Here is a 24,519-nt window from a genome sequence, read left to right as displayed (position 1 = left end):
CCAAGGAGGGCAGTTTACACACACCTGTAATATACATATGTTATATTATTAAAAACTAGTAAATGATTAGAAATGTTAAACAGTCACACTTAAGTCACCAACTCTGAATCGGATCCTATGTGAAGAAAGTGTTGTATAATTTGTGGTTTCATCTTTTACAGCATTCACACCCAATCCACCAGTGGAAAGTACCATCAACCAGTGTAAGTAAAGAAATAAGTGTGAGAGAAGAGAGAGATGGAAACAAACCCTGATGAGATAATCAGGCAGTGAAATGTGTGCAGCAGAAATATGGAAAATTGGTCGTAAACCTGAAAAAGAACAGGCATATTTACATTGAGTCATTTATTAGAGGCGTACATATGAGGTTTGGATACAACACAAGCAAATATCTAGACTGGAGGGAACAACAAGAGTAAGAGCCAAGAAACTGAGAACCAGATTAACAACAGGATATGTGTGCCAAGAGGCGGGGCCTGGAGGAGGTATCGATAGAGATATGTATAATTAGTTTTTAATATCCAGTGGAAAGATGCGAAGGCTTCTGTGAAATGAGTCTAACAGGGGAAATGGCAGCAGTGTAGTTCCCTGATGAGCAGCTCAGTACAGAGAGATAAGAGTTTATTATCCTGATAGAAGTCTGTAATTGAAGGAGTGTTGTCTTCTTTTGTAAATACATATCCAATCATGCACACTCATAAGTGATTTTTGATAAAGAATAGTGACATAAAATAATTTGTGAAAATAACTTTCTGATCCAAAGGCACAATAAACAACCACACCAGGTCCATCTCTTTGGTACAGAGACAAATGTTTGTCAATAATAATCAATATCCATTCATTATGTATGTATTTATCTTCTTCATATTTCCCAGTACCTGCACTCAGGATCGTCCTGCTGGGGAAAAGTGACGACAAAAAGATAAAACTTTGTAACTTCATCATCGGGAATGTTGGCTCTTACTCCCAAAAACCTCTGCCCATCAAACAATGTGGAGCCGCCTTTGGAGAGTGGAGAGGAGAACAAATGACAGTCGTGAAAACTCCAGACATCTTCAGTCTGTCTGTGGAATCAGTGAGAGGAGTGATGAAGAACTGTGTGGGTCTTTGCTCTCCAGGACCAAATGTGCTGCTGCTCTTAGTCAAACCTTCTGACTTCACAAAGCAGACCAAAGAAAAGCTGAAGTTCATGCTGAGTTTGTTTGGTGGAGATGCATTCAAACACTCAATGGTGATCATCACCCATGAGGAAGAAACAAACGTCTCTGTGAATCAGCTCTTCACGGAATGTGGAGGAAGGCGGTACAACATGTGTGAGAATGATCTCAGATTGTTGATGAAGCAGATTGAGAACATTGTGCTTGACAACAAAGGAACCTCCCTCACCTTCACTAAAGGAACACAGATCATTAGACGAGAGTCTAGACTCATCAAACCAGCTTTGAACCTTGTGCTGTTTGGGAGGAGAGGAGCAGAGAAGACCTCAGTAGCTGAGGCCATTTTAGGAGAGACAGAGCGTCCTTCAGCGTCCTCACACTGTGTTAAACATCAGGCAGTGGTGCGAGGACGTCGTGTGTCCCTGGTGGAGCTTCCTGCTTTGCATGAGAAAGCTCAGGAGCAAGTGATGGAGGAATCTCTCAGGTGTATCTCCCTCTGTGAGCCTGAGGGCGTCCATGCTTTCATCCTGGTCCTACCTGTGGGTCCGCTGACTGATGAAGACAAGTCAGAGTTAGAGACCATCCAGAAGACCTTCAGTCCTGCAGTCAATGATCTCACCATCATCCTGTTCTCTGTGGATTCTGATCCCACAGCTCCAGCTGTTGTTAACTTCGTGGAGAGAAGCAAGGACCTCCAGCAGCTTCGTCACAGATGTGGAGGACCACATGTTGTCTTCAAAGATAAACAGCATGTCCCTGAACTGTTGGCTGCTGTGGAAAAGATGAGCGTTCTCAAAGGAAGATCCTGCTGCAGCACAAACGAAAGATCTACCTACAGAGAGCGACACGCCAGGCCACAGACTGAACTCCAAAAGAGCAGCTGTAAGTACATCACTGGGCTGATATGCACGCTGATATCATGTGACTCCATGAGGGAATTCATGAGAAGAAGGAATGAAAGCTTGAAGTTATCCAGAGAGGGTGAATTTTGTTAACAAATGGGTCACCAATTATGTTAAGCCAATGACAGGTCCATAAAATAAAAAAATAAAATTCTGAGATGTATTTTGACATATAGTCTGTAAAGATCATCTGGGACACATCATCACTGATGTTTGCTTCCATGTGATGAATGTTGCATTTTTAAAATAATTTCATTGAATGCAAAAGGTTTATCTACATGATGAGCAAATATAAAATACTGTGGAGGTGAACTTCCTACTGGACACATGGTGTCAAATGGAGGATGTGGATATGATCCTATGTCATGTATTACCATCTGTCATTTATGACACATGACAGACCAGAGCGTGCTGGTGAGGGGGTCGCTCCATATTCCCACGAATTCTGTGTTAAATGACATGTTACACACACACACACACACACACACACACACACACACACACACACACACACACTTACACTGCTGAGCTACAAGTAACTTGTTGTCTTTTAATGTTTCAGGTGATGAAGACAAACGCAGCTCAGAGTGTCTCAGGATTGTGTTAGTGGGAAAGACTGGCAATGGAAAAAGCTCTGCAGGAAACACTATTCTAGGAAGGAAGGTGTTTGAAGGTAAATCAAGTCAGACATCAGTCACCAAACACTGCCTGAAAGCTCAGTGTGTGGTGGACGGTCGTCGTGTCACGGTGGTGGACACTCCTGGTCTGTTTGACACCACTTTGTCTCAAGAAGATGTTAATAAGGAGTTGGTGAAGTGCATCAGTCTTGTGTCTCCTGGACCTCATGTCTTCCTGCTGGTGCTGACGATCGGAAGATTCACACCAGAGGAGAAAGAGACTCTGAAACTCATCAACAACGTCTTTGGAAAGAAGGCTGAAAAGTTCACCATCATTCTGTTCACAAGAGGAGATTCACTGGAGCACGAGGAGCTCTCTATGGAAGAATACATTAAAACAAAATGTGATGATTCCTTTAAGAACCTGCTTGCTGCTTGTGGAGGAAGATACTACGTGTTCAATAACCATAACAAAAAAAACCCCACACAAGTCAAAGAGCTGATCAGAAAAGCTGAGACGCTGGTGGAGGAAAATAGAGGCAGCTGCTACACCACTGAGATGTTCCAAGAGGCAGAGGAGGCCATATGGAAAGAGATGCAGAGGATCTTAAAGGAGGAAGAAAAGAAGAAGAAGAGGGAAAAGGAGGAACTGGAAAGAAAACACAAGGAAGAAATGCAAGAACTGGAAAGAAGGATGGAAGAAGAGAGAGCAAAGATCGAACAGGAGAGAAAAGTGAGAGACAAGAAACTTGAGGAGCTGAAGGAAAACATGAAAAAGGAGCGAGAGGAGAGAAAGAAAGAACAAGAAATGAGGGAAGAAGAAAACTTACAGGAAGAATATGAAAGACAAAAATGGGAACTAGAACGTGAAGCTTTGGAGAAAAAAATGATGTCATGTATATGGTCCAAAGGAAATACTGACAGAACGCAAAGCAGAGAAAATATGAGAAAACAAAGAGTGGACCGGGAGAGAGAACACGGAGAAGAATGGAGAAAACGAGACCAGGAGGAGCAGAAGAGACGAGAGGAGGAACAGAGAAGATACAAAGAGCAAAAAGAAGAATACAAGAAAGAAAAGACAGAGTATGAAAGGAAAAGAAAAGAAGACGATGAGAGGAGAGAACAAGATGTTAAACAGCGAAAAGAATTACAGAAAAAATTTGATGAAATACTGGAAGTTATGAAGAATCAAATTGAAGAGGAGGCCAGAAAACGAGCGGAACACGCCAACGAGTTCACACAGAATCACCAAGAACAAGTCAATAATTTGAAAGCCGAAAAAGAAAAAGGCTGTGTCCTCCTGTGAGGACTACAAGCACTGTGCAGCCAAACTGAGCTGTTCATAGTTTCTAACTAATCAAGCAGTAATCTAGTAGCAACAATCAAAGTTCAAAGACTCTCCTGGATTCACTAATCCAACTGTGTTATGCTATAATGAGGCTAAGACCTTATCACTTCTATGAGCTTCTTCTTCTACTGTTTGTCCTTGTATATCTCAAAGAGGACCTGGTTCTGGGTTTTTCACGTTTGTTTTTACTGTTATAAAACATAAATGATCACAATAAGTTGGGAAAAAACCTGAGATGATTAAGGGGACGTCCAGGATCATTACCCAGCCTGCTCACTGAGTGAAGGGGGATAGTTACTGTCCTTACTGGACAAAAGAGGCATGGACCATATAAGATGTACACATATAGTACATTTCATTTGTCCATAGAGCGTGAGCGTCAAATCTGAATGGAGTTTGTTGGGTTTCCATCAACAGTTCTGTTGCTTCTGGAATGAACGTATCGTGTTCCTGAAATGTTTGAGGGTTTTTATGAATTTGAGCCTTAGTTACGTCAGTGGAAACCAGGCTGTTGTTATGGTTTGTGGTTTACTGTTTTCTTGATTTTTCCTTTACTCCTGATAAATAAAGACTATAAGCTATATAAACTATAAGCTAATGGCCCAGAATCTTTGTTTCTAATACAAAGCCATTTTTCAGTCGTCTCTCCTGAGTCACGTGAGACAGACGATGTGACGCAGACATCAGTCGACAGAATCGTGACCTCTGACCACATGGTTGGTTCTGTAAGCAGTGTCTGCAGTGTCCGGATCATTCAGGCTGCCAGAGGTGAAGTGTGGAAGTGGACCCTCTGACCCTCTGACCCTCTGACCCTTTGGTCAATTGACCCTCTGACCTCATTCACAGTGAGACAAACAGAGTTCATGATGGTAAAGTTAATCAGGACTTTGTTATATGTTAATGGACTGAAGTTGAGGTCACATAACCACATGCAAACACTTCAATGTAGCTTGTAGCTTTTTTATTTTTAATTAAAATTAACTATTACTGAATGGATTCAACATAGGCGTCCTAACACCTTCTATTCTTTGCTTTGATTAATTTTATCATTAATTGTGTCCAGGTTACGTTCCAACCATTCTGTTTATTGGTAGTAGTAGTAGTAGTAGTAGTAGCAGGAGTAGCAGCAGCTGGTTGGCGCCCTCTGCTGGATGCAGTGAGTTATTCAGGTCAGTATTGAAGCGCCTTCACCAAGACCTGACGTACGACTTTATTCACCGAACATTTGGACTTCGGTCATGAAACCTCCGCCCGAGTCACGTGTTTACCTGAACGACTATACTGCGTGCGTGCGTGCGTGCGCGCGTGTGTGTGTGTGTACTTTCACTTTTAATCACGCAGCGACAGTTTCAGGTGAGTGAACTGAACTAAAACTAACAAACTAATTAATCAATATGAGGACTGATCAATACGGTCGATCATACTTTTAATAGCGTAAATGTTCGTATCATGATCGATACGTTTATTTCCTGTGTTTCTCATACCGAACATTACACGTTATCAACTACACAACAACATTCATGTCGACTGATAATCAGGAAACAAACAGACAGAAGGGAGGAGGATGAAGATTTAAATGAAGATTTGGACTGAATGATAAGAGCTGAGTCAATATGTGATATTCCGTTAATATACAGTATATTTAAATGTGTATGTGTAAATGTATGTATAACGAGGTTTGTGTTAGTCCAGGGAGGAAACAAGCTGCATTTATATCAACGTGAAAAACTCTGAGGAATTTATTGTTAAAAGACAAATGTGAGTTTTTAGCACATTGCAGAATTAAATTATTATTACATTACATTACGATCATTTGGCAGACGCTTTTATCCAAAGCGACTTACATTACATTACCACCCATTACAGAGTGGGGAGCAATTGAGGGTTTGTTGCCTTGCTCAGGGGCACCTCGGCAGGGACTCAAACCGGCAACCCTCCGGTTCCCAAGCCAAGCTCTACCCACTGAGCTACTGCCTCCTTATTGTTGTTGTTGTTGTTGTTACACACGCTGCAGAATTACATATTGAAAATATTTACATCAATGGTTCCTTTGACTCTTCATCATTCTGTGAGTCATGTGAACGTCAACACGTTCATTCTTGCCATGATTCACTTTTAATCTTTAATTATTAGAATGAGATGTATATATAGATAGAATACAAATGCATCAATCTGCTTTATAACATCCTGATTCTTTCCTTCATGCCAGCTGATGAGGAGCCGGGATGGCAGGACTCCTACCTGCACCAGTTGAGTCTCACAGCCGAACGCTCAGGTTCAAACTCCTCTTTGAATGACTGAACTCTCAGGGTCTCAATCATTTTTGTCTATTTTCTTGTGTTTTCTTTTTTAATATTTGATCTGTTCCATGGAAAAGCTAAAGCAAAGTGATTAAACTACACACAGAAGAAAGCCGACTGATCAGTTCAGCGTCTACTTATTTTAAATAATTTTTAATTTAATTTACAGTCATTTAGCTAGACGCTTTTATCCAAAGTGACTTACAACACACACAATTGAAATTTATCTTGCACCCCCTCATATAACAGAAAGACAGAAAGAAAATTTCATGTGTTTTTTTGTGTTTGTTTTCTGTTTGTTCGTATTTGACGGGTACCAGCATGATATATCAAATGTTTTTCTATAAGATTATCTTATTTTCCTCCAACACTCTGGGCTTCAGTCAGCGTTGTGGTGCATAAAGGGAAACATGCACCACAACGACCTCTGACCCCATTTGACTGGACTGTGCAAGAGTCAGTAAAGCATAAGAATAATTAACACAACATGGAGATGATGAAGTGTAGCAGGGATCAAACCAACACTCACACACCCTCACAGCGGGGTCACATGACTGACTGCCGCTGCAGGTTCACGAGTCCCATGATGTGGAGATTCAAAGCTGTAGTTGATTAATGTGGATTTATGAGCTGAAAGATGTTTTTCTTGGTTGTTACAGAGGGAAACGCTGGGGGGCGGCTGAGGCACAGCAGCAGCTACAACCTTCTGCCCCCTAACTGTGAGTTACTGCAATGACTCACAGATGAACAGTGTTTAACAGGAAACTGAGATGCTGAGCTACACTCTCACATACACACAAACACACTCACATACACACAAACACACTCACATACACACTGACATACACACATACACACTGACATACACACTGACATACACACATACACATACACAATCACATACACACTCACATACACACTCATATACACACTCACATACACATTCACATACATACATTCAGGGCATTGTGAGGAGAAACAGTAGAAGAAGAACAGAGATGTGAGGAGGTGTTAGCCTCATTATAGCATCAGACAGTTCTATCAGTGAATCCAGGAGATAAGTTGAGCTTTTATTGTGGAGGGCAGAACTTCTATCTTTGTGCTGTAGAAGAAACAACAACATGGATCCATAAGGGTCCATTCAGAGACCTACAGACCTGAAGAGACGCACAAACATCCACACAATGACACAACTTACAGAGGAACACATAGAGTTGTGTGTGTAGTTGTCTGTTGTTTATACAATTTCTGTCATCTGGTTTTAATTCTCTCTGTTTTCTCTCCAGTGTCTGAGCTGAGGGTTGTTCTGCTAGGCAACAACAGGACTGCAAGAGGAGACGTGGGAAACCTCATACTGGGTCAAACAGAGTTTGACTCTGAGGAAGCAGCAGATCGCTGTCAGAAAGTCAACGGACGCTTTAAAGACAAAGACGTTGTGGTCATCAACACTCCAGATCTGCTGTGTCCTCACATCTCCAAACACACACTGACACAACATGTAAACGCCTGTGTGAGATTCTGTGACCCTGGACCTCATGTGTTCCTGCTGGTACTGCAGCCTGAAGACTTCACTGAGGAACATAAAGTGAGGCTCTACAGAGTCCTGGAGACCTTCAGCGGGCGATCGTTTCTTCATTCGCTGATAGTGATGGCACCAACAAGAGAGAAGAACTACATCCAACATCCACCAATGAAAGAGCTGATCAAAGAATGTAGCTACAGATACCTGAAGCTGGAGAACCTCGAGCGTCCAGAGCTGTTAACACGTTTGGGCCAAATTGTGAAAGAAAACCATGGAGAACATGTGAGCTGTGAGATGTTTGAACATGAGGATCAAGTAGAGTCTGGACTCATCATACCATCTTTTAACCTGGTTCTGTTTGGGAGGAGAGGAGCAGAGAAGACCTCAGTAGCTAAGGCCATTTTAGGAGAGACAGAGCGTCCTTCAGCCTCCTCACACTGTGTTAAACACCAGGCAGTGGTGGGAGGACGCCGTGTGTCCCTGGTAGAGCTTCCTGCCTTGTATGGGAAAGCTCAGGAGGAAGTGATGGAGGAATCACTCAGGTCCATCTCCCTCTGTGAGCCTGAGGGCATCCATGCTTTCATCCTGGTCCTACCTCTGGGTCCCCTCACTGATGAAGACAAGACAGAGTTAGAGACCATCAAGAAGACCTTCAGCTCTGCAGTCAATGATCTCACCATCATCCTGTTCACTGTGGAGTCTGATCCCACAGCTCCAGCTGTTGTTAACTTTGTGGAGAGAAACAAGGACCTACAGCAGCTCCTTCAGAGATGTGGAGGGCGACATGTCCTCCATAACACCAGGGACAAGCAGCAGATCTGTAAGGTGCTTGATGCTGTGGACCAGATTAGATCTGCAGGAGGAGGAGTAAGCTTCACCATGGAGATGTTTGCCAGAGCTCTGATGGAGAAGGTTTCCAGACTGAAAGCTGAGAGCCCTGAGTGTCTCAGGATAATGCTGCTTGGGACGAATGGCAGTGCGAAGAGCACCACTGCGAACACCATCCTGGGCAAAGATCTCTTTACCTCCACGCCCTTCTTCAGTTTGAAGAATGAACCTTGCCAGCTAGCAACAGGAAAAATGGACGCTCTGTCTTTCTCTGTCGTCGACACTCCCGGTTTGTTCCACGAAATTCTTCCCACTGATGCAGAGTTCAAGAACTTCATCAGTGCGCTGTCTCCAGGCCCTCATGTGATCTTCTTGGTGCTGCAGGTCGGGGACATCACGCAGAAAGATAAAGACCTGGTGGAGATGATCCAGCAACATTTAGGCAAAGAGTCACAAGATTTCATCATGGTTATATTGACCACAAGAGATGATCTGACACAGCAGAGGGTCGACAGCTACATAAAAGACTGTGATGACTTTGTCCAAACACTGATAGAAGCCTTTGGAGGGAGATACCACGTCATCAATAACAATGACCAGAAGAACCGCAGACAAGTCAAAGATCTCCTCACTAAAGCTGAAGAGCTGGTGAGGAAAAATGGTGGCCGTTACTGCAACGTTGAGAAGCTCCACAACATAGTGAGAGCCAAAGAAAACATCGAACGGATCCTGAAGCAAAAGGAGGAAGAGATGCAGATGAAGGAGGACGAGCTCATGAGAGGACACGAGCGAGAAACGCAAGAGCTGAGAAGAAGAATCAACCAACAGAGAGCTGAAACTGAACAAGAGAGGAAAGTAAAAGACAAACTCCAGAAGGAAAAGGAGGAATTCATCAAGAAGGAGCAGGAGGAGAAAAAGAGAGAGCGGGAGAGGAGAGAGGGGGAGGAGGGCAAGAGGAAGAAACAAGAGGACAGTCAACGACAGGAATGGAAAAGACAACTGGAGGCTTTGGAGAAAAAGATCAAATCTGAGAATGAGGTGAAGGAAATGATTGAGAAGAAGCTGGAACAGAGCCGGAGAGATATGAGGAGAGAGCGAGAGGTTTGGGAGAAGGAGAGGAAGGAGCTGTGGGATCAGCGACATCAGGAGGACAAAGACAGTCTGCGGGAGGAGCAAACCAGGAGCACAAGACTGCAAGAACAATACACGAGAAGTAGGAGACGCTGGATGGCCAGTGTGTGTGTGTCGCTCTGCCTGGCTGGAGTTTCTTTGCTTTACATCCTGAGCCCTGCAAACTCAACAGAGGGACGAGGAGGTCTGTGAACATAAACCCTCTCAGGACGCAAGAGAGGGAGAGAGAGAGAGAGAGAGGTTTTAGCCCACACCGTATGAGTGATGATGGAGCTCAAAGTGAATCAGCTGATTGTTTTCAGTGGAACGTTTGTATCCTCTTACTGTTTTCATCACATTGAACATTGTTTTGTGTTTATGTGTTTGATGCCGCTGTAGTTTAGCGTGTTGTCCACCAGGGAGCGTGTAAGGCAGTGTGTCTGTGGGGTCAGCCACTGTGAGTCTGCTGATGACCTTTGACCTGGATGGTGTCATCCTGCTGTGTGTGTGTGTGTGTGTGTGTGTGTGTGTGTGTGTGTGTGTGTGTGTGTGTGTGTTCTGCAGCTTCAAACTGTTCACCCATATATATGTAATATTTGGTTTTACATTTACAAATAAAAGTAAAATATAGATTGACTTTGTCTTTATTTGATGAAGACACCACTGTGGAAAATGAAGTCAAACTCCTTCAAGGGGTTTTCAGAATTCTTGATCTGGAGGAGGTTCCAATGTAGAAGGTCCCAGTTGTTCATCTGGACTCTCCTGCAGTCCTGCAGCTGGAATGTTCCTGCTTCTCTCCAGTGGAGGATGAAGACGAAGGGTCCAAAACTGCCCTGTTTGTTCTAAAAATCTAATTTCTTTCTGTCTTTATTTGTAAACCACCTATGACAGCTGAGTCATGAGGAAACCTGTTTTCACTCAGGTGGATGGAAAGCTGCTCTCTGTAGGAATGCCGACAACACCCTCATTCTTCTATGGCTGCACACATTGAGAGAGAGAGAGAGAGAGAGAGAGAGAGAGAGAGAGAGAGAGAGAGAGAGAGAGAGAGAGAGAGAGAGAGAGAGAGAGAGAGAGAGAGAGAGAGAGAGAGAGAGAGAGAGAGAGAGAGAGAGAGAGAGAGAGAGAGAGAGAGAGAGAGAGAGAGAGAGAGATTAAAAACAGGAACAAGGAAGTCGCTCTCACAATCTTCTTGAGAATGAGGAAAAAGGAAAAAAAATACACAGTGAGACCAGACAGACTGGACATACCTGACTACTGAGAGACACCAGCAGAGGACTTCAGAACTGTGAGACTTTGTCTCATGTCTCATGTACAAATGTATCTACAGACTGACTATACTATACACTACACTAGAAAAATAAACAAAAGAAGTGAAATGGTCGACACAACAGAAGAATCTCTTACAGACGATCAGACCAGAAACAAAGAACCAGAAAGCAGAATGAAGTGACGCCATCATGAGGGATGAGCAGATGTGAGTCTGACCTGAGCTCCAGCAGTAGGTCACATGTCACAGCTGCTTCCTGTACATGTCAGAGGTCATTGGTACTGCCTGCAGGCTCCTCAGGGCCTCTGCCACCTCCTGCACCCAGGCACTGTGAGGTGGACACGTGGCTGCACCAGTCAGCGTCTTCCCTTGGTCCAACCTGTGGTCTAAAGGTGATGGAGCTTTGCAGACTGTTGTTTCCATCGACTCTTCTTCTCTGTGTTGTTATGTGACTGTGAAGCACTTTGTGAACTTCGAGTGTGAAAGCTGCCATATGAATAAAGTTGGAGGTCAGAGGTCACAGTGACATGAATGACATCACATGGGAGAAAAGAACCTTGATAACATGCGTGAACTCAAACAGCCACAGGACAAGCGGCAAGAATTTGATGATTCTTCTTCTATTGAAACACGCTAAGCTCAGTTAACAAGAATGGAGATGTGACGGAAGACAAGCTGCTGTCACATCAAGAATCATGATGCCTAATGTTGGTTTAATGTGGACATGAACCGATGAGAAAGTCTTCATAATCTTTGCCAATTCTATAACTACAAGCAGTCAGAATGCTGTCCGACCTGTCGGCACGTACAGGAAATCTCCCACAGTGAACTTGCAAGGGGGGAAAACCCGGTGGCTCTGTAGGCGTCAATAACCCACTAACACATTCTGTGGGATGAAACAATTGAGGCCCGACCCCCCCGCGTATAAACCAGGAGTCCCTCCTGCACCTGCAGCTCCACCTCACCTGCAGCTCCTCCAGCTCCACATCACCTGCTGCTCCTGAGGCTGAACCTTCAGCTGGGTGAAGTTCAAAGCTTTGCAGTGACTTGGTAGACGCTGAACGTGTGTCTTTGTCTTCTGTTTGACTCTTTGGAGCTTGGCTGGTGATCCTCTGAGCAGCTCCATGGCAGCCTGGAGGCTCTTGATCCTCTGCAGCCTCCTCAGCCTCAGCCAACACTTTGGTAAGAGACTTTCACCCAAAAACACCACAAAGTATTTCAGATCATGTTTGGAAAATGACCTCTGAACTGTTTGTGTGTCAGTTGTGTTATTCTGTAGATGTTTGTGACATATACGTAGCAGGAAGTGTAGTATAGCCTCATGTCTGACTGACATTAGATTAGATTAGATTAGATTAGATTAGATTAGATTAGATTAGATTAGATTAGATTAGATTCAACTTTATTGTCAATGAGCAAGTACAGGTACAAGCCAATGAAATGCATAGCATCCAACCAGAAGTGCAAAAGTGAACTATTATATATACAGAATACAGATTACATACAGAATAAACTATATACACTTTACTGTATATACTAACTATAATTATAAATTAATAAATATGTAAATTGTGCAAAGAGTCTTTCTGCAAAACGGAAGTGAAATGGAAATGATCAGTGGCATGAGGCTATACCACACTTATAATAATTTCTGTCTTATCATCATAAATGTGCATTACATCATAGATCAGCAGCTTCACTCTGCAGGGCAACAAACACAAAATCCAACAAAGCTCAATACTTTTCAATCAGCAGAGCATATGGAAGTTTCTAGTGATCAATTAACTGAGACAGAGCTGAGAGGCTGTCCTCTATAGCATCTAAATAAACACGAGGATTTGGATTATTGTCCCATTTAGTCCTGTGGGCTGCACTTGGGTTTTTATACGTTCCAATTATGTCTTCCACTCTATATATTGATTGCTCGTAGTGGAAAAGGGGCATCCATCCCTTCTAACACCCCTGCGCAGCTCATTCAGTGACAGGCTGCTTCACCTGCGTTGCCTCACTGAGAGATACCGCAGGTCTTTCTTCCTGCTGCAGTCAGACTATTCAATCAGCACCTCTCCCAGTAAACCCTGTCTAATGATCACACTGTGCAATATGTAACGTATTCATTCATTCATTCATCCACTCGAATTTGCAATTTTCTAGTACTTTGTTGTATTGTTGTACTTTTGATAGGCTCCTTACTTTTGTTAGGCTCTTATTATTTTTGTTTTATTTTCATTTTAATGCCCTTTATTGCTTTGCTCTATCCACTTTGCTGCTGTAACATGTGAATTTCCCCGTTGTGGGACGATATAGGATTATCTAATCTCTTATCTTATTTTAGTGAGCCACTGAGTTCTCATGTATCAGTTTTTTACCAGAAAAGTCTTCTTAGCTCGTCCACTGCTTTTGAGCTTTAAAAGTTCAAAGTCAATTAGCCGACTTATTATCTAGGTACCATCCAAAGCCCCTTGGCATCAGTCCAACTGAACAGCGTAAATTTATAAGTAATCTCACTTGAGAGTGCTATCGCTCGACGTGTGTTTGTCTTTGGGTTAAAGACGACTGGCACTTCAAATATCACTCACTCACACGCACTCGCACACACACACACCTCTCTCTCTGTCCGCTCACTTCAGTCCAAGCCAGATGCAGAATTTTACCAACCCAGCGACGGACCTCTGAGCAGCCTATCTCACACAGAATACTATACTAATTAATTGATTAGTTGATGGCCATCTCTGTGTGGGGAGACGCAGGACAGGACAGTTAATATATGCCATAGATATAATGTTTTCTTCAACAACAGTCGCCGTGGTTTTAGCAGAGTGACAATTCAAGTGAAGTCCTGTGCAAGTACAAACTGCTTGATGGACCAGATGTCTGGTAAATGTAAGAGCGGCTCTGATTGGTTTACAATAAAGACAAATGCAACATTCTCTTCTACTAAATTCTGCATTCTTTTAAACTCCATGGTCACGTCTGGGTTGAGGCCTGCACACCTTGGCCCCGCTTCCGTGTAGGAACAGGAAGCTTCAGCTTGGCTTTCTGCGTCCTCTCAGCTTCACATCCTCTTCATCAAGCATGAACACACTTTCACAGCAGAAAAGCTGACGTGTATTTAACCTTGCAGAGGTGACAGAGGACGAGTGGGAGGAGCTGAGTCCAGAAATGGCTGCCCTGCACCGCCTCAAAGGACTGCAGCAGCACATGTCCCAGCACACGCTCAGGTCAGTGACAAACTGCTCTGACCATGACTCAGTCTATGAAAACAAACACGGCGACCGTGACAAGCTGAAGATTACAGTGACACCTGCATCGACCTGACAGGGGGGCCCTGGGGCATGGGTGTGGCACTCACACACACATACACATATTCACATTCACACACACACACACTCCACTCACATAACACACTCACACACACACACACACACACACACACACACACACACACACACACATTCACATACACACACACACTCTCTCACACAAACACACACACACGTTCAGACAGAACAAAGGGTCACACACACATACACACACACACACACACACACACACACACACACACGTTTAGACAGAGCACAAATTCAGACACACACACACACAGTCACATAACACACTCACACATGTGTGTGAGTGTGTTACACATCCCCATTTATCATGTAACATTGTGTAAGTCCCCATATTATATTTTGTCATGATATATTATCATGGTTATCTGTATGATTGTGATCATTATTGCTGCTGTTCATGGTGGTTGTGATTGTTGTTGTTGTTATTGTCTTCCTCGTCTCCTCTCTCACTCCATGGTGGTCTTGTCGTTACTCACTCTCAGAGTAAAACATCAGGTTCTCGTTCTGTCTGAGGCCAAGAGGCTCACAAGACAAAGATTGTTACAATCTGATTCCATCTGTTGTTGATTGATCTCCCCAAATGTGCAGGGATCCGTCCAGGCCTGGAGGCAGAGCCAGGAGGTCCAAGAGGAGGTGAGGATTCACTTATTTACATCTGCACCTCCACCAACGTTGTGTTTTCATTCATGCTGGTTCGTTTGTTTGTTTGCAGGTTTATTCACAGTTCATGTATTGTATTTATTACGGAGGGCTGCTTGTTTGCAGGTAATAACGAACAGTTTCTGATAGAGCGACAAGACTTTGGTTTACAGAAGAGGAGAGGTGACAATCCTGTGTTAATGCAAATAAGATTTCTTGATGAAGGACTTCCTGTCAGGCATAGAGACACATTAGCCCAGAGCAGCAGCTGCCTCCACCTGATCCTAGTTACTGTCATAAAACCAATCCACACAAAGTGGACTAATAAACAGGCAATAATATAACCCTGCCTCCTAAATCATTCCTACTTCAAAACACATCAAAGAATCTTCAGGATTCTGTTGCTTCCGGCTATTGGACAATATCACAAGATCTTCATGGCATTTTCTCGGACTAATGACTAGTGGCCAAGCCTTAATATCTGACCACGCCTTTCTTTCATTAATGATGGAATTCTCACAAAGTCACACATTCCATTTCTTGTCAAATTTAATGCACATTTTCAATTTTTGCAGTAATTATTAAGTTTTTCACATTCCTGTCTTTTGGTCGTTGTATCACATTGCGGTGGTTCAACCTGAAGGAACAAGCAGCCAACTCTTGCAGTGAGACAGTAACGTGCAGTTGATCTCTTTAAGATAAGATAAGATAAGATCAAAGTCTATTATCCCGAGGGAAATTACTGTGCAACAGTTACAGTACAGCATGAAAAACAAGAACCAGAAATCACCCAAACTAGTGCAATAAAGAAAGGTGCAAGAATGCAAGTAGATAATAAATACATGTAACGGGTGTGTCTGGCCCGCTGTATTCTTCGACCAGGCCGGCAGCACATCCGTCACTGTGGCCTCCTCTGCGTTGTGTTCTTTAGTCGGGTGAATGATTCGGACAAGGCAACTGGTGGTTGTTCCCTTTTATTATTGACGATACTCTGTACAAATGAAATAAAATAAAATACAACTTGTAGTCTCAGACACAACCTGACAGCTCCTCTCTTCGTGGCATGTTGCGCGAACTGCGAGTGACGTAGCATTCATGTATACATTACATCATTTAGCAGACGCTTTTATCCAAAGCGACTTCCAATTATTGCAGGGCAGCCATTATTCGGCGCCCTGGAGCAGATGGGATTCAATGCATCACGCACCTCGTGCATCACGCACCTCGTGCATCATGCACCTCGTGCCCTGGAGGCAAACTGGCAACTCACCAGCTACCAGTCCACTTACTTGGTCCATACGGGACTCGAACCGGTGACCCTTGGGTTCGCAAGCGGAATCCCTACCGACTGAGCGACTGCCGCCCCGCTATGTATATGTGTATATGCGTGTATGTGAGTCATAACGAAATAAAATGTACAAAAGTGCAATAAACTCGACCGTACACGGACTAATGGATGCAGAATTACGACCAGCATCAACCGTGAAACAATGAACAAATAAAACACATACCTGTACAAATGAAATGAAATAAAATACAACTTGTAGCGTGGTGCGAACTGAGACGTGACGTCATTAACATGAGACTACTTTGTTTATGAGACTACATAAAATGACAGTACAGGTTTTGTCACACAAAATTAAATATATTCAAATAAGACAAGACATCCAAAACATGAACAATAACGAGACATAGATCAAAGGTTTGGTGAAATTTCAACCAACATATTTACAATTTTAACCTGGTTACATACACAATAAGTACAAGGGGAACAGTACATGACAGGATAAGTACATAAGGAGGACATGGTTACAAAATGCAAATGTGCATCTGACTGTGTTACCTCTGCACCACTTGGCTTTTCACGGTTTTTATTGAATTCCTAGTAATGTCAGTGACACAAACATGTTCCTCTTATTTTAGCACAAACCCGATGAGCTTGCTGGAGGCCTGTGATGGCAGTGAGTGTTTCACATGCTGCGTCATGAAGAACGAGCAGGTTGGTGACTGTTGCAGCACCTGAGTTTAAAGTGTTCATCAGACTGAAACATGAATCTGTTCATAATTAATTTATGGTCTAATCCTTGTATGATCTTTATTTTCATATCTTCTCAGGAGTTTGACACCTTCTTGGAACATATTGATGAACAGAAGACACAGGATTTGCTGCTAAGTGCTTCCGAGGTCGCTCACAGCTACAGCCAAAAACTTCTGGTCATGACTGATCAGGACAAACAGACGTATGAGAGAGTCCAGCAGGAATACCGCATGGACCCTCTTTATTCAGTGATTGTTAGTGAACACTGTCTGCACGATGACTCTTGTCTCCCTAAAGCAGATGCCTACACAGTGGTGAAGATCTTTGGAAATGTTTCAGGAAATGGTCAGAAGTTGTCTGGCCTCCGTGGCTCAGCTCTTGCAGCGCTATTGTCCAAACCCTCACTGGAGGCAGCACAAATTTTTTCCCTCGATGGTGAAACAACCTTGGACTTCCAACATGACTTCATTCAAGGATTTATGCTTAGTGGCATCAGAGCGGTCTTGGAAACTGTCCAGGGGGATCACCAGATCTACCAGGTCATGGAAAATCCTGACTCAGTTTCTGACTACCGAATTCCAAAGAGAGCAGCGGATCACACGACCCAGTATGAGCACCAGCAGATCCTCATGTTGGAAGACAACGCTGTTGTCAGAAAGGCTGCAGCTTATCTATATGAGAAGCACCCCACAGTGAGCTCGCTCTACATTCTTGATGAGAACCAAAAGCCAAAACTAATTCAAGGTGACCAAGTGCCCCTGTCAGAAACCAGCCGACTGGTGCTTGTAGGCCACGGAGCAAAAGACCAGGCGGGAGAAACCAGACTGGCAGGGTACAAAGCACAAGACGTGGCTAAAATTGTGGAAGGAACCTTTAGAGTCGGCAACAAAATCAAGACAACAAGCGTGGTGGCCTGTAAGGTCGGATCAGATGAAGCTTTCATCAAAACTCTCATGACCGAGCTCCATGAGACTGCCCACATCGAAACAGAGCTGCACCTGAGGGACGCAGTGGTCCAGGTCAGGCACACCGGAGAGAAAATCACACAAGAAATCTCCCCGAGTGGACTGCAATGGAGACATAAAGATGACAGCAAGAAAGTGCTCGCAAACATTGATAGGAACGGAGATGTAATCATTAGAACCCAAGCAGGCAGTAAAGGAGAAGCCATTTTCACCAATGAAAACAACCTGCTTGGTCCTCTGAACAGCCGCTTTCTATCAAAGCTATCACCCAGTTGGCCAAAAGCTCCACAGAGATTTATCAACCAGGACGTTTTTAAGATGTATGGAATAAATAGAGTGGCACAAATAAAACATGCCTCTGCTGAACTCGAGGCTTTGTCCTATGGATTTTTTATTCCAGACCAAACTGTTCCACAAAAAATCAATATCGACAACGTGCAACATATAGAGCAACAGTATGTGATGAGAAACCCACATGATCAGAATAAATGGATAAATGACAGAGAGAGTTTAATAGGTGTTCTTGAGAAGTGTTACGAGATTACATCAGGGAAAGATGCTTTCAAAGTCATTCGTCACTTTGCAAAGACTGGAGAACATGAGACCACGTATGTGATGCTTAATGACTGGATATTTAGGTATGATCCAAAAACTTTGTACGTATATCCAGTTGGAAAAAAGCTTGACAACAATGAAATGAATCACCCAAACAGCATTATGAAAGCTATTTATGAACAGAATGGCAAGGAAAGATACACTGACATAAGAGAACACATTACCAACAAAGAGGAATATGTTCAGTATGTGACCGACTCTTTCATTGGAGAGGGCACAACACGCCCACGCTTGTCCACTGAGGCCTGGTACAACACATATTTGGCGGCATCAATAATTTCTGAGTCTGCTCGAAATTTCCGGACTTTCCCTCTGGTTCTCATGGGCCTGGATATGTTTCACAACAATGACCCTGCCATCAGAGCGGAAGGAGTGAAGTTCTTTTTTGAAGACCATCCAATGGCAAAAGGACAAACATGGATTGATCCCAGCAGGCGTGGATTCAGTGGCTCAGCAACACCTGAAGACTCTAGCAAATTATACAACAGGGGCACCTGGAGGAAGAACAAAGCACAGTTAATGACTGCCCTAAAATATCTCTTATTAAGAGAGGAAAACACTTTCACACAGTGGACAAAAATTGTTGGTAACAATGACGTTTCCACTAAGATGTTTGACATTGGTGAAAGATACCACATACTAGATCAAGGTAGGGAGACTTTCTTTGATAGTTATAACAAGATCAAGGAACTTCCAACACCACCTGATAATACAGGACCTCTACCATCTGGGGAATTAGGAGGCTATGATGATGGCTATGTAACATTACAAGACTTAACTTCTGCGACACAGATGGAGAATTCCTTCAAACAGGAATCATTCTACTCCAGGGCTTCCGCCTTGGTGTCTGGAGAGATCCACAGTCAGCTGAAAGCAAAATATGGTGAAAATCTAGCAGGACTACACCTCAAGGAGGGCAGTGCCAAGATCGAGAACGGACAGTTTATATGTCAGCTTGTATCTGAGGATGTGGACGCTAAGCCTGCTGAGTTAAGGCTGGACATACCTGCAGAGGGTAAACTCTACAATGAGAAGATGTTGAAAGGCATTGAGGCTGCAGTTCGTGACCAAGAGACGCATGGTTCTCAGTCCTCCCCCCATGAAGTCAACAAAAACGTGGAGCGCATTGGGACAACGGTTGGGATGGTGGGCCTCGTGCTTGGGATGAAAGGAGCTGTTCGGGCTTTTGAGCAGGGGGACATTAAGGATGGTGTTGTGGCTACTTTGCAGACTGCTCATGGAGTGACAGCGATGACCATGTCTGTGGTTGCAAAAACAGCTCTGTCTTCAGAGACCAGGATCGCCAAAGCTGTGGCAACATCCATGGAAAGCCCTGCAATGAGAGGCACTATGAAAGTTATACCAATAGTTGGGATTGGATTTGGGATATACAATATTAAACAGGATTTGGCTAGAGGGGATGCAATGGGAATCATAGATGCTGTCTTAGATCTTGAAATAGTTGAATTGGATGTACTTGAAATTGTTCAACCTGAATTAGCACCAGTCATAGCACCTATAACTGTTGCTCTATCAGTAGTCCGACTGCTCATTGATGATGTTGCAATGGGCATACAGAATGAACTTAACAGCCTCCCAAAGGACGCAGGAGTTTTGGATAAAGTGGCAGCTGTAATTGTTGGCTTTGGGGAAGGAGTTTGGAATATTGTTATTGACGTGAAAAACTTTTTCTATGATGGCCGTCAGGAAGAAATTGAAGCGGGACACAAAGTTGTTGCACAGATTTCCGACTATCGCAAATATTACAAAGTAACACAGGAACAGGGCGGCATACGTGCGGTCGACTTTACTCGTGGTGACTCTTCTTGGAATGGGGGGGGCATTTACTTCCATCTTTCTGACCAGGGTGCATCTAAATTCTGCCTGCAATATTTTGTGGCTAGTGATGAGCGTTTTGGACAGAAATGTTCAGATGTTGATACACAAGGAAGCAAAGACATTATTCTTGGTCTGGGTGAGTCACATCAAATAGAGTATAAGAAAATAAAGAGGAAAGTACTGATGTTCATCCCAGCTGGTTCTGTGACGGTCCCCTCCGGGTATAAATCTCTATCCTACTCAAGATATGGGACATACAAGGGCAACAGAGATGCAAACCACTTTTTTGCCGTTCAGACAGCAGAGGACAAACATGTGATTGAGATCATGTTAAGTTACTACTACCGGCTTTATGGTGAACCTGGTGATGATGTGTTCTACCTTGGGCCACAGAAAAGCAACGTAGAAGGCTCTGGAGGTAGAGACACTTACATCATTCCAAAGACTGGAGGGAAGACAACCATCAACAACTACGATCCTTCCAAAGCATCAGACACACTTCATTTCAGTGTAGATTACAGTCATATCTCTGTGTCTAAATCTGGAAATGATGTGGTGTTAATGTATGAGGGCAGTCATACTGTAACAGTTCTGAACTGGTTTTCAGGGGAAACATATCGCCACATGAACATGGTATCAGGAGACGGAGTCATGTTTGAAATCTCCACCACTGTGGTTTCCTCAGTGCAGTTGGTGGCCAGAGGGATTAACAAAATGTTCCTCACACATGGTGAGACTGTGGATACATCACAGCCACTGTTACGAACCGTCACAAACATTTTGGGGTCTCGGCACGATGACACACTCATAGGGAATGGTGAAAAGAATTTCCTAGATGGAGGAGGAGGTCAAGATCGTTTGATTGGTGGAGAAAGAGAGGATGTGTACATGGTGAAAGTCAGAAAACAATCGTCGGCCTTGATTGAAAATTACTCCAAAGACAAAGACATAGACTTGGCCATCATCGAAGCAAATCTTCACACCTTTACAGTCCGTGTTGAAGGTGATAATGTCATTCTGAACGCTGTACATGATGGCACAGCAGTCCGTGTGACCTTAGTGAACTGGTTCCGTTCACCAGCAGACAGACACTTGCTCATCGCCACAAAGGATCTTGTCACATTCACAGTCTCAGATCACAAGTCTGACTGCAGCCACAGTGACCCATTCACCAAGTGCATACAAAGTCGAAGCCTCGACTACAGCAAGTCATCATCTGCTCTGGTGGTGGACATGGAGAAGGACCAGGCTTTCCTCAGCGTGACAGAGGTCCGTGGGTCCAACTCTAATGACATCATCAGAGGGAATCAGGAGCGCAATGTGATCAGCCCAGGAAGAGGAGATGATTATGTTCAGGGCAGAGGAGGAGAGGACTGGTATGTTGTCACACCAGGCCAAGGAGTAAAAACAATCAATAACCAATCACCAGATAAAGCTATGGACATTCTCTTCCTGAAAGAGCAATATGAGCACATCACATCTGCCTGTGAAGGACGCAGCATCAAGATTTCAGTCAAAGGCAGAAAAGCTGTTATTTTAGAGGCCTGGTTTGTTTCAAAAACTTATCAGCACCTGCAGATCCAAACAAGTGATGGAGTGACATTTGGACTGCAGTCAAACATCAGCTGGTGTGGTGAGTCTTTACAAGTTCCCCTAATGTTTGACTACAGAAACCAGAAACCTAAACCACTCACTTCTTTACAAACCCAGCGGGTTGCACGGTCCATTTGGGTTCCAGAGAGAACAGGAACAGAGGATACTGATGGCGCCGGAAGTGAGGGCTGTTTCACATATATAAGCAGACATTCACAGAGGAGAGTCTTCTGTGGCCTACAGGGCCGAGTCATGATGATGAAAAAGTTTGTCTCAGTGAAGGAAATGTATGGATCCTCTGGCTTCGACATCATGGTTGGCAACAGCAAAGGGAACATGCTTGATCCTTACACCGGAGGTGCGCTGATGGCTGGAGGTGAAGGAAAAGACACTTACATGATCAAACGTGAGTACAGCAGCCATGTAATGATTGATAACTTTGCAGAAGATCAAATCACAGACACTGTTTTGGTTGACATGGATTTCCTCGATGGCAGCCAAGTCACTGTGGAGCCATTAATGGGAGATCTGAACATCACCATTACATCAAAAGGGGAACACTTGGGAATTTATCTGCTCAGCTACAATAATGGTTCTCAACACCAGCACCTAAACTTTGAGAGCTCAGACGGTGTTCAGTTTAACTTGAAGTTACTTAACACAACTGGAGACCCCTCATATAAGATTGAAGCTTTCAAAGTGACTTTGAAACAAACGGAGGTTGACTGTCGCTTGGATCTTAGCACTCAGAGAAATCTGTCAACAGTGCAGACAGTCCAAGGCTGCCCCTCCCACTCCAACGACATAGTGGGTAATGACCAGAACAATGCACTGATTGGTGGCTGGAAGGATGATGCCTTGGACGGAGGTGATGGAAATGACACACTGATTGGAGGAAAGGGAGCGGACATACTGACCGGAGGATTCGGAGACGACACACTTTACGGCGGCGACGGAGACGACACTATGATGGGAAACTCTGGATGGGACGTCCTTGTTCCTGGACCAGGAGCAGATCTGGTGGATGGCGGTCCAGGGAGAGACACTGTTCTGTACCGGGGTGATCATGAGAAAGGTCAAGGGGTTTATGTTAGTCTCCTGACGGGACAGTGTCTCTATGCTGACGCTGAGGGCGATGTGTTGAAGGATGTGGAGACAGTGATTGGTACCATCTACTCTGATGTCTTGGTGTCCGGCTATGAAGCTGCCCTGCTCAAAGGCTCAGACGGCGATGACATCCTGGTATCCACAGGCGGTGATTACCTGGTCGGGGGTGATGGAAATGATATTTACATGTTGGCTTTCAGCCAAGGCTCCGTTACTATTGACAACTGCGCAAAGGACAAGGCCTTAGATGTTTTGTACTTCAGCTCCACATCTCCACTGGTGTTTGATTGTCAATTTTTATCGGACTCAGTTGTGCTGAAGTTCACTGGACTATACAAAGCTTCTGTTCAGGTCACTTTGCCCGGCTGGATCAGTGACACAAACCAATGTGGTCATCTGCTGCTGGTGTTCAGACAGGAAAAGGTGTCGGTGGACAAGCTGCTGCAAGAGTGTCGAGTAAAACAGAAAGATTCAGTTGGTTTGAATACAAAGAAGAGGGACAAACTGTTTCAGCCTTGTGATCTTTCACGATTTTTGCATGTTTCAGATTTTTGAAAACAAATTAAGAACACAAAGTTAAACATCAATGATGGCTGATTGTCTGTTAGTTTAGAGACTCAATTAACTGGCTTTTTATTGATCTTTTGTACTTATCAGTAATCAATTGGGTTCATATTATTTTTATCTTATGGGTCACATCTGTAATCAAACAGTTGTGATTGGTGATGTTACTAACTTACTGTTTTAGTGTATTTGGAATTAAATCTGTAACCTTTTACATTTTGCTCATCTGCTAATGTGTGATTATGTTCAGCTTGTTTCTGAACTGGGAAGATCTTATTTCTCTCTTCCCAGAGTACATCTGGCCTTGCTGTGACTATGTTGTGACCTCTGGTATGACATGTATTACTGATTGTTCAGAAGGTTCTCATACAATCTCTGGGTATGTCAGCTTAAGCATTTTCTTGTGCTCCTTGCTCGGGGCTCACTCAGACTTTTGCCTCGTAGCATTAAGCTCAGACATTTGGTCTATGTGAGTCCACTTCCACAAATACCTGAATAAAATCTTACCAAATCACAAATTGTTTTTTTCCAGAATCATTTCTTTGATGCCACCACAACATAAAACTGTGATCATTTTGATAATCATCTAGGATTTATTATCACAAATAAAAAAGTGATTCATTTGAAATAATGCTTTTTAATTGATTACTTGTTGAAATAATTTAAAGATTCATGGAAGTATTTATAAACTATTGATCAAACCAACATACATACCATACAGTATAAATAAAGATGTTGTATGGAAACAACAGAATTTA

At 43.5% G+C, this 24,519-nt stretch overlaps 3 protein-coding genes across 3 annotated transcripts in view; all 3 read left to right on the top strand.

The window, feature by feature from the left end:
• The window catches only part of LOC142996557 (uncharacterized), a 69,449-nt gene extending 65,242 nt beyond the window's left edge, over positions 1–4,207 (top strand). Inside the window, exons 16-18 of the mRNA XM_076147509.1 lie at positions 162–203; positions 876–2,039; positions 2,622–4,207. Coding sequence (XP_076003624.1) covers positions 162–203; positions 876–2,039; positions 2,622–3,982 — 2,567 coding nt within the window. The 3' untranslated portion in view covers positions 3,983–4,207. The remainder of the gene's footprint in view (positions 1–161; positions 204–875; positions 2,040–2,621) is intronic.
• A 1,075-nt stretch (positions 4,208–5,282) lies between these two features.
• LOC142996533 (GTPase IMAP family member 8-like) lies at positions 5,283–10,422 on the top strand. The gene is made up of 4 exons (XM_076147486.1): positions 5,283–5,377; positions 6,234–6,274; positions 6,984–7,043; positions 7,611–10,422. The coding sequence occupies exons 2-4, from the start codon at positions 6,250–6,252 to the stop codon at positions 9,995–9,997; spliced, it is 2,472 nt and encodes an 823-aa protein (XP_076003601.1). The 5' UTR covers positions 5,283–5,377; positions 6,234–6,249; the 3' UTR covers positions 9,998–10,422.
• A 1,588-nt stretch (positions 10,423–12,010) lies between these two features.
• LOC142996581 (uncharacterized) lies at positions 12,011–24,279 on the top strand. Its single transcript, XM_076147540.1, has 5 exons — positions 12,011–12,233; positions 14,176–14,272; positions 14,990–15,034; positions 16,964–17,039; positions 17,156–24,279. Exons 1-5 carry the CDS (start codon positions 12,176–12,178, stop codon positions 23,750–23,752), a joined length of 6,873 nt encoding a protein of 2,290 aa, XP_076003655.1. The 5' UTR covers positions 12,011–12,175; the 3' UTR covers positions 23,753–24,279.
• Positions 24,280–24,519: the final 240 nt, after the last annotated feature.

The sequence above is a fragment of the Genypterus blacodes genome, unplaced genomic scaffold (assembly GCF_046128005.1).
Source record: "Genypterus blacodes isolate CSIRO-AG114 ecotype Tasmania unplaced genomic scaffold, CSIRO-AGI_Gbla_v1 ptg000038l_1, whole genome shotgun sequence".
In the NCBI taxonomy this organism is placed as follows: Eukaryota; Metazoa; Chordata; class Actinopteri; order Ophidiiformes; family Ophidiidae; genus Genypterus; species Genypterus blacodes.
Note: the sequence above shows the minus strand (reverse complement) of the source record. Positions and strands in the feature narration are given on the sequence as shown.